This window comes from Rattus norvegicus, chromosome 4 (assembly GCF_036323735.1).
Source record: "Rattus norvegicus strain BN/NHsdMcwi chromosome 4, GRCr8, whole genome shotgun sequence".
NCBI classification, from domain to species: domain Eukaryota; kingdom Metazoa; phylum Chordata; class Mammalia; order Rodentia; family Muridae; genus Rattus; species Rattus norvegicus.
In genome coordinates, this window is record NC_086022.1 from 100,337,149 (window position 1) to 100,347,728 (window position 10,580).

Genomic DNA, 10,580 nt, shown 5'->3' on the forward strand with positions numbered 1-10,580 from the left:
TACCTCTCTTGGGCATATACCCAAAAGATGCCCCAACATATAAAAAAGACATGTGCTCCACTATGTTCATAGCAGCCTTTTTTATAATAGCCAGAAGCTGGAAAGAACCCAGAAGCCGGTCAACAGAGGAATGGATACTGAAAATGTGGTACATCGACACAATGGAATATTACTCAGCTATCAAAATCAATGGCTTTATGAAATTCGTAGGCAAATGGTTGGAACTGGAAAATATCATCCTGAGTGAGGTAACCCAGTCACAGAAAAACACAGATGGTATGCATTCATTGATAAGTGGCTATTAGCCCAAATGCCTGAATTACCCTAGATGCCTAGAACACATGAAACTGAAGACGGATGATCAAAATGTGAATGCTTCACTTCTTCTTTAAAAGGGGAACAAGCATACCCTTGGCAGGGAATAGCGAGGCAAAGATTAAAACAGAGGCAGAAGGAACACCCATTCAGAGCCTGCCCCACATGTGACACATACATTTACAGCCACCCAATTAGACAAGATGGATGAAGCGAAGAATTGCAGGCAGACAGCAGCTGGATGTAGATCTCTCCTGAGAGACCCAGCCAGAATACAGCAAATACAGAGGCGAATGCCAGCAGCAAACCACTGAACTGAGAACAGGACCCCCGTTGTTGAAGGAATCAGAGAAAGAACTGGAAAGCTTGAGGGGCTCGAGACCCTATATGAACAACAATGCCAAGCAACCAGAGCTTCCAGGGACTAAGCCATTATCTAAAGGCTATACATGGACTGACCCTGGACTCTGACCTCATAGGTAGCAATGAATATCCTAGTAAGATCACCAGTGTAAGGGGAAGTCCTGGGTCCTGCTAAGACTGAACCCCCAGTGAACGTGATTGTAGGGGGGAGGGCAGCAATGGGGGGGAGTATAGGGAGGGGAACACCCATAATGAATGGGAGGGGGAGAGGGTAGGGGGATGTTGGCCCGTAAACTGGGAGAGGGAATAACACTCAAAATGTAAATAAGAAATACTCAAGTTAATTAAAAAAAACATTAACAGAAAAAACAAAAACAAAACCAAAAAAAAAAAAAAAAAAAACAAAGTTATCTGGTCGGTCCCTTCAGGTTCCAGCCCTGTCTCAGACCCATGGGACCTGCTGCTGCTGTGCCCTTATCCAAGGGAACCCAGAGTCCATATACAGTTTCCTCTTGGGCCAGGGATGTGGGCAGGGGTGGGTAGTGTTGGTGGTCTCTTCCGCTCTGCAGTCTCAGGAGTGACCAACTGTCCAGGCGGTGAGATCTCTCTCCCACAGTGTTAGGGAGCTACAAGCTGCTGCGGGCAGGGATCCACGGGTTTCTAGAGTCTAACTTCTTGAGTTAATTGCATATATTGGATATTACTCTTCTATCAGATGTAGGATTGGTAAAGATCTTTTCTGAATCTATTGACTGTCATTTTGTCTTGATGACAGTGTCCTTTGCCTTAGAGAAGTTTTGCAGTTTTATGAGGTCCCATTTGTTGATACTTGATCTTAGAGCATAAGCTATTGTGTTGTTCAGGAAATTTTCTTCCATGCCCATATGTTCAAGGCTCTTCCCCACTTTTTCTTCTATTAGTTTGAATGTATCCGGTTTTATGTGAAGATTCTTGATCCACTTGGGCTTACGGTTTGTACAGTGTGATAAGAATGGATCGATTTGCATTCTTCTACATGCTGACCTCCATTTGAACCAGCACCATTTGTTGAAAATGCTATATTTTACCCACTGGATGGCTTCATTTCTGGGTCTTCACTTTTATTCCACTGAGCTATATGCCTTTCTCTGTACCAATTCCACATAGTTTTTATCACCATTGCTCTGTAATACTGCATGAGGTCAGGGATGGTGATTTCCGAAGAACTTCTTTTATTGTTGAGGATAGTTTTCACTGTCCTGAGTTTTTTTGTTTTTTTGTTTTTTTGTTTTTTTTTGTTATTCCAATTAATCTGCTCTTTTTATCTCTATGAAGAATTGAGATGAAATTTTGATGAGGATTGCATAGAATTTGTAGATTGTTTTTGACAAAATGGCAATTTTTACTATATTAATGCTGCCAATCCATGAGCATGGGAGATTTTTCCATCTTCTGAGATCTTCTTCAATTTATTTCTTCAGAGACTTGAAGTTCTTGTTGTACAGTTATTTCACTTGCTTGATTAGATCACACCGAGGTACTTCATATTATTTGGGACTTTTATAAAGGGTGTCATTTCCCTAATTTCTTTCTCAGCTTGTTTATCTTTTGAGGAGAGGAAGGCTACTGATTTCTTTGAGTTAATTTTATACCCAGCCACATTGTTGAAGTTGTTTATCAGGCTTAGTAGTTCTCTTGTGGAACTTTTGGGAATCACTTAAATATACTATCATATTATCCGCAAATAGTGATATTTTGATTTCTTCCTTTCCAATTTGTATCCCTTAGGTCTCCTTTTGTTGTTTGATTGCTCTGGCTAAGATTTTGAGTTCTATATTGAATAAATATGGAGATAGTGGACAGCCCTGTCTAATCCCTGATTTTAATAGAACTGCTTCAAGCTTCTCTCCATTTAATTTATTGTTGGCTACTGGTTGGCCATATATTGCTTTTAGTGTGTTTAAATTTTGGCCTTGCATTCCTGATCTATCTAAGAATTTTATCATGATTTTATGTTGACTCAGCATCTAATGAAATGATCATGTGGATTTTTTCTATGAGTTTTTTACACAATGGATTATGTTGTTGGTTTTCAGTACAGTGAACCATTCTTGCATCCCTGGGATGAAGCCTACTTGATCATGATGGATGATCATTTTGATATGTTCTTGGATTTGGTTTGTGAGAATTTTATTTAGCATGTTTCTGTTGATATTCATGAGGGAAATTGGCCTGAATTAATCTCTTTGTTGGTTTTTGAGTGGTTTAGGTGTAAGCATAATTCTGGCTTCATAGAATGAATTGGTTTGTGCTTTTTCTGTTTTTATTTTGTGGAATAGTTTGGACAGTATTGGTATGAGGTCTCCTATAAAGGTCTGATAGAATTCTTCACCAAACCCAACTGGTCCTGGGCTTTTTTTGGTTGGGAGACTTTTAATAACTGCTTCTATTTCTTTAGGAGTTATTGGACTGTTTAAATGGTTTATGTTATCCTGATTTAACTCTGTTACCTGGTATATGTCTAGAAAATTGTCCATTCCATCTAGATTTTCTAGTTTTGTTGAATATAGTCTTTTGAAGTTGGTCTGATGATTTTTTTAATTTTCTCAGATTCTATTATTATGTCTCCCTTTTCATTTCTGATTTTGTTAATTTAGCTACACTCTCTGTGCCCTGTGGTTAGTCTGGTTTATCTATCTAGTGATATTCTCAAACAATCAGATCCTGGTTTTGTTTATAGTTCTATTTGTTTCCATTAGGTTGATTTCAACCCTGGATTTGAACATTTTCTGCCTTATACTCCTCTTGGGTGTATTTGCTTTTTTTGTTGTTCTAGAGCTTTTAAGTGTGCTATCAAGCTGCTAATGTATGCTCTCTCCAGATTCTTTTTGGTGGCACTCAGAGCTATGAGTTTTCCTCTTAGCCCTTTGCACAGTCATCTCAAAAATCTTGCGGTCTCCAAGGCAACTTCAAATTTACAGCTTCTTTTTTTCAATGAATGGGATCCATATATGATCTTCTGGATCTTCCAAAGGACTAACATCACTTCTCCAACTTTTTCCTCCCTAGTACTCTAAGCTCAGGTTCATCCACTTCACTCCTGCTGCTACTGATCATCTATTGTACTAGTATCTCCAAAATACTGAAGTCTTCCTGAACAACTAGGCTTCACCAAGAGCATCTCATAGCATCTCCTTATGTAGGCAAGGCTCAAATCCTTTGCATGACCCCTTACATGCTGGACATCTACTGTAGCTGAGGCTGCACTTTCACTAATGGCCTTCCATAGACTCTGAAAGTGAGAATGCTCACTCCCTCTTCATGGCCCCATCATGGCTTTAAAACTAGCACCACCTAGGTGACTCTTATACATTAGCAAGTACAGCTGCAGCACGAGGTCCAATCTTGGCTATATCTGGAACACAGCTTCTTTGTGTTCTGAGAAAACACATCCCAGAAGATTTCACTTCAGTGATGCTGGTCTCTTCTTAATCACCACAAATTTCTTAGCTCTAGCTCACCAGCATTAATTGTCCACATTGTACCTTTTATTATGGACTCTAAAGTCAGAGCCACATGGCTGAAGATGCCACACTCTGCTGCCTGCTGGAGCTAGAACATGCCCCCCCCCCCATACACACACCTTATTCTCTTACCATCTTTCTGTTTCCGAATTCCCTCACTGCCTAAGCTTGACTGTTCTGGAACTTGCTTTGTAGATTGACCTTGAACTCACCAGATCTACATGGCTCTGTCTTCTGTGACTAAAGGCATGTACCACCATGTGTGGATTTAAGCTTTTCTTTACCTAGAACTTGCTCTTTCCCAAGCTTGACTTGAACACAGAGATCTGTTCGCCATTCTCTCCTGGGATTACATGTGGGAAACATGCTTGGACCAAATTCAGCTAGTTGGGATCTTACCCCAATGTCACCACTCCCGAAATTCAATTTAATACACTTGAACACAGGATTTGGCTCCATTTTATTTCCTGGTGTCCCTTTAATAGTCAAACCAAACATTTTGTATTTTCCCTTTCTAAGCTTGCTATACTTGTTTAAAATGCTCTTCATGAAACTAAACCAGAGAACAAGTCTGTGATGGGCCTTTCTGAGAATTTCTTTGGCAATGCAATTAATCTGAGTCTCTTTACCTTAGTCTCAAACAGACTCTTCATGTGAGGACAAAAAGCAGCCACATCCTTCACCAAAATGCTACAAAAACAGTCTCTAGGTCACACACTGAAGTTCTTTTCCACAGAAACATCAAGGACAGGACTGCACAGCAACAAAATCCTCCTCATTTCTACTAGGATAGCTCATTAAGTCCCATTCAAAGCATTCCATGGCTTTCCAAATCCAAAGTCCAAAAATCTACATTTTTTTCAAACAAAAGCTTGGTCAGGCCTATCACAGCAATACCCCAGTCTCTAGTACCAGCTTCTATCTTAGGTTTACTGCTGTGAACAGACATCAAGACCAAGGCAAGTCTTATAGAGGACAACATTTAATTTGGGATGACATATAGATTTAGAGGTTCAGTCCATTATCATCAAGGCAGGAGCATCGCAGCATCTAGGCGGGTGGTAAAATGGAGCTGAAGCCTGTGCAGGCAGACCTTGGAGTTTTACATCTTCATTTGAAGGCTGCTAGCTTCAAATGACCTCCATGTGGCCAGGGTGAGGGTCTTAAGCAAAAATTCCTAGTGACACACCTAATCCAATAAGGCCACAACTTCTAATCCTGTCATTCCCTGGGCAATGAATATATGAACCACCACTAATGGAAATATGTTCTTTGTCCTAATTATACAATAGGCAAGCTTCTTTCTCAATACCTATTTTCCTTAATTCATTTAAATAATGAGGCAATAATTCTCCTAAGTTCTCTATGAGTAGTTGTGAAATTAATTGAAATTTATTTCATTTAAAACTTAGGAGACATTGACCCACTCTATTGCTATTAAATAGTGGGTACTAAGAGCTCTATGGCTTATTCTGCTCCTCTATATTCTTTCCATCGTGCTTGAGGATTGTTTTGGAATGTGGATTCAAAGACTGCAGTATGACAACCTCATTTTGTTCACAAAGTCGATAAGTATAGTACATTATAAAGGTAACTGATAATGATGTGTTCCTTGATCATTCTTCATTATTATGTTCAATCTTATGATATCTCTGATTGGGATTAAAATTGACTACTTAGTGCAGTGATTCTCAAACTGCTAATTCTGTGACTTTTAATACAATGCCTTATGTTGTCTTGGCCACCAGCCATAAAATTATTTTTTTGCTACTCCATTACCATAACTATAAATGTGAGCTTATAGGCACCAGTGGTATTGAATGATCATACTTCACTTTGAGAAGATTGCTGTGATAAGCAGGTTATTTGAATGAATTTGCTAGGATAGCATTCGTGAATTAATTTTTGAACCAAGAGGGTCCATGTATTTCACCATTAGCTCATTTCTTGTGTGTTTAATGCCTCAGTTAAGCACTCACTGCTTAGATTATTCATTCCAGTTGGGTAAATAATAATATTCTAAAAGAACCTATGGTATTGTATGCATTAAGCAAAATAAAAAAGAGTTTTACTAGTGCTAGGTGGATAGGTGCCTTGCAATTTTATGTGCAATACAAATACAATTCTCCCCATTAAAGGAAGGATTTGATGAGATAAGAAAAAGCAAAGCTATTTTGTATGGCAAATATAGTTGTAAACGTCAACTTCCAAGATTAAGCTCTTTATGTTAGATCAAATTGTATGATAGGTTTAGGAATTCTTGATGCTTTTGTTCTTTTAGTTGGCAAGTACATACTTAGGACCATTTTATGGTTTCAAGGAGTTAAAATATCAAAGTTCTAGATGAAAATGGCTGGCTAATTACAACTAGGAAACATTAAGTTTGATTTTATAAAAGTCATTCAGAATTATGCTTATTATGTATGCAAGCCTCTAAAGATAGTTTATTACAACATATCTAGGTTTGACATGCATATCAAGCCTGAAAGATGCCTCAATGGGTTAAAGCACTTGACAGCCAAACATATCAAGTGACCTGAGTTTTATTCTTTTAATCCATGGAATGCATTTGATAAGCTGAATACAAGATTGCTTAACTGGGTATCTCTAAGGTGAAATAGGAAGTAGAAAGGGGAGAATCACAACAAACTTTTCAAGACAACTAACTTAGAGTAAGAAGACCCTGCACATCAGTAGGAGGAATTAGGTCCCTGCCATAATACCATATGGAAAGAAAACTTGGATCTTCATATATACAGATGCCCATCATTGTATAGATCTCTCTCCTTTCTCTATCTCTCTCTCTCTTCCTCTCTCTCTCTCTCTCTCTCTTTCTCTCTCTCTCTACCTCTATCTTTTACACACACACACACACACACACACACACACACACACACACCACATCACACATTTTAATCATATTGTCATTCTTTTCCAGCATTCACTTTCTATTCTCTCTCCTCTCAGTGAAATTCCTTTTTTTTCAGACGTCTTTCTATTTTCATTTCTTTATTCAGAGTCCAGTATCTTTAATTATGATTGCCTATAAGAACATGTCCATGTCATATTTACTTAAAAAGTACTTTACCAGCAGCATCACCACAGAGAAATATGACCTCCATTACGTCTATCAGTTAAATGACTCTAGACTTCCAGAAACAGGTAAAGCATTATGATTGTCTTCTCTGTAGTGATGTAATACTGTGAGTGAATAATTATTTGGCAGAGGATTCTGTACAGTGTACAATGAATAGCAGCTGTAAGCTAGGTTTTATTGTGACAAGCCAGTACAAGACTCTGCAGATCTTGCTCCCTAGAGACGACAAAATTTTTTGTTAAAAATCATTTATTTTTGTATACAGATGTATACACATACAGGAGTGTATGTGTGTGTGTGTGTGTGTGTGTGTGTGCGCGCGCACGCGTGTGTGTGTGCATGAATGTGTGGCTAATTTATTCAAAGCTGAGAAAATGGCATCAGATATATTAGTGCAGCACTATAAAATTTGCTGCCTCCACACAAGTGATGTTAGCTGAACTTATGTCCTCAACAAAAAAGCCAGGACTCTTCCTTTATGAATTCAGCCTGAAAACTGGATTTTTGGACTCTGAGCCAGAATAAAATTTTATGCTGCTTTGATGAGGGTATTTTATCAGAGTAACAGGAAAAAATAATGATGCTAAGAAATAGTAGTGTAAATAGCTAGAAAGAGGGGCTTTTGCTGCTTTTTCAACTGAAGATGCACCTTTCTTTGAACGTCTGTGAAGGAGAGTCATATCCCCATGTTAAATTTTTAAAGAAGATCACCAAATTTAAGCACCCAATATCATGATATTTCTATGGGCATATCTTAGTGATTCTATTCTGGCTTCAACTCCCATATGATCTCAGTGATTTTCCTCTGGTTTCAGCTCCCACATGATCTTAGTTATTCTATTCTGACTTCAGCTCCCATATGTGCATCTTTCATGTTCATTCCTTTTTACTTGTCCCTTCTACATCCTTGACCTCTACTGACATAAATAGAACCTTTGAAAATTATATTCTCCTTGGAGCTGAAGCAGACCTGGTGGTGGTAGAATATGGTATAGAACAGAGGAACTTGAAGATCAATTAAGTATTTCATAGGGAGTAAATCTCCAGTTTTGAAAAATATATATTATGTTATGATAGAGCACAAAGATATATATAATATCTTGAAGCATCCAAAGAATATTATGAAATACATACAATACACAGTGAGGAATGAAGGGATCTCAGGGAACTCACAGGATTCCTGATACTGTCAGGCTTTGATTAAAATACCTTTGTAGAGCACAGATCACCAAGGTGAAAATAAGAAACGCATCCTTCCAGAGACTCCTGACACCACAGTGATTTTAAGTGTTCTCCATGTTTACTTCAAAAGCATTTCAGGATCAGACTAAGAGTAAAACTTTTTGTGACAAATAACATGAAAAGCCAAACATGAAATGAGTATAATAGAGACAACACATAAAAGGGATACAAAACTAAATTTTTTGTAACATAGTGATGGACTTTTTGGATTTGGAAAAGGATATTTACACAGAATACATTTGTAAGTATAAAATCTAATACAAAGTCCTGCTTACTTTCATTCTATCTTGGTAGAAGTTCATTGAGTTCTATAGAGTTTTCTATAGAGTCTGATTCTGAAGAATTTTAGTGTATAATGTAATTTATTTGCAAATTTTTATGATACAGTTTAGAATTTTATTTTTCAAGTGTGTATGAATGAATAATACATCTTTAAATTTCTGAGATTATTTAAGGAGGCCAGTCACCATTCTTAATAGGAATGTATTCCAAAAAGAAATATGAAGAAAATAGTAAGTAATAGAAAAACATAGCATTTTTATAATACCACTGAATCAATTCTTTGACCGATAACAATATCATGTTGTCTGAAGGCAGATATTTTATGCTCTTCTCTCTCTTGGCTACCCGAGTGTTCTATGGCTTATGCTGAGTCCATTTGATGAACTGAAAAAATACTGTAGTTGCCTCCAGCCTTGCATACCTCTACTGATTTGCATGTAGCCAAAGCACAGCCCACCTCTGTGAAGATTTCATGAAAGGATGTTTACACTATGTGCAGAAGCCATTCTCAGTGAGGATACAGCATCAACATGAGTGTTCTCCCTGAACTCCTAGCGCTGCTACTGCTCTGGTTTTCAGGTAAGTCAAACAGAAATGGTGCACATTGCGGTGAATGCTGCTTCACTTTTTATGGAAATTATCTTACCATATGTTTAACATTTTCTGTCTGTTGTACCTATTCAACCTCAGGTATGAGATGTGATATCCAGATGAACCAGACTCCATCCACTCTATCTGTATCTATTGGAGAACGAGTAATTATAAATTGCCATGCCAGTGAGAACATTAATAGTTGGTTATCCTGGCACCAGCAGAAACCAGGGAATGCTCCACAACTACTCATCTATAAGGCATCCAACTACCATACTTGGGTTCCATCAAGGTTCAGTGGCAGTGGATCTGGAACAGATTACTCTCTCAGCAGCAGCAGCCTCCAGCCTGAAGACATTGCTACTTACTACTCTGTACAGGCTAAGAGTCTTCCTCCCACAGTGATAAAAGTGATAACACAAACCAAGTGGGTCAACATTGTAAGTCTGTTCTGCATCAGTTGTCGCACGTAGAGTCTGCACCTATTAATATTTATAATACCCTCCTGGGTTTATAAACCATTTTGACGGTTATGGGAAACTGCCAGTGTGGTCTGTCTCCTTTCAAGCCCAAGATCACAGGGGTGACAAAATGTGTCACAATTTACTTAAGAGTACTTTATTTTCTGGTTGGCAAATCCTAACTTCGTACTTTATTTTCTGGTTGGCTAATCCTAATTGTGCTGGTTTTTGCAATTCATACAGTTGAAAAAAAAAACAAAAAACTTCTAAGTGTACTTCAAGATTGGCTATTTTTAATTCAGAGAACTCATATCTGCATAAAAGCAACATCATGACTTGTGAATATATATTGTATTCTGTGATATATCTTGAAACTTACATTTCATATAGCTGACATTAGCTTGGGATAGTGTTATGGTAGGTTCGAGAAATCTCAGTTGTGTGTGTGTGCAAGGTGGAAGAGGTAGTTCATAGGCACACAACTTGAGTATATGTTATCTTTGGCTATTTCAAACCTATTTCTTTCAGATCCACATGGTTTAAATGGAGTTACTCAAGGTGCCTTCCCTCTCAATAAGGCCACAAAACTGAAAAGATTGTTCAAATTATATCTGTGCTGCTTAAGTCATGTCTGCGAAGTATTTTCATCATGGCAAAGCAAAGGTTATGAACAATAGAGAATTAATATTTTTGATTATTTAAAGAAAGTTAATTTTATAAGTTCAG

At 37.8% G+C, this 10,580-nt stretch overlaps 1 gene segment (V, D, J or C); it reads left to right on the forward strand.

Annotated features, from left to right (window-relative positions):
- Positions 1-8,988: 8,988 nt before the first annotated feature.
- Positions 8,989-9,866, forward strand: LOC103691682 (immunoglobulin kappa variable 1-12-like). The segment is given in 2 exon segments: positions 8,989-9,381; positions 9,493-9,866. Coding segments are annotated over 2 exon segments (423 nt in total).
- Positions 9,867-10,580: the final 714 nt, after the last annotated feature.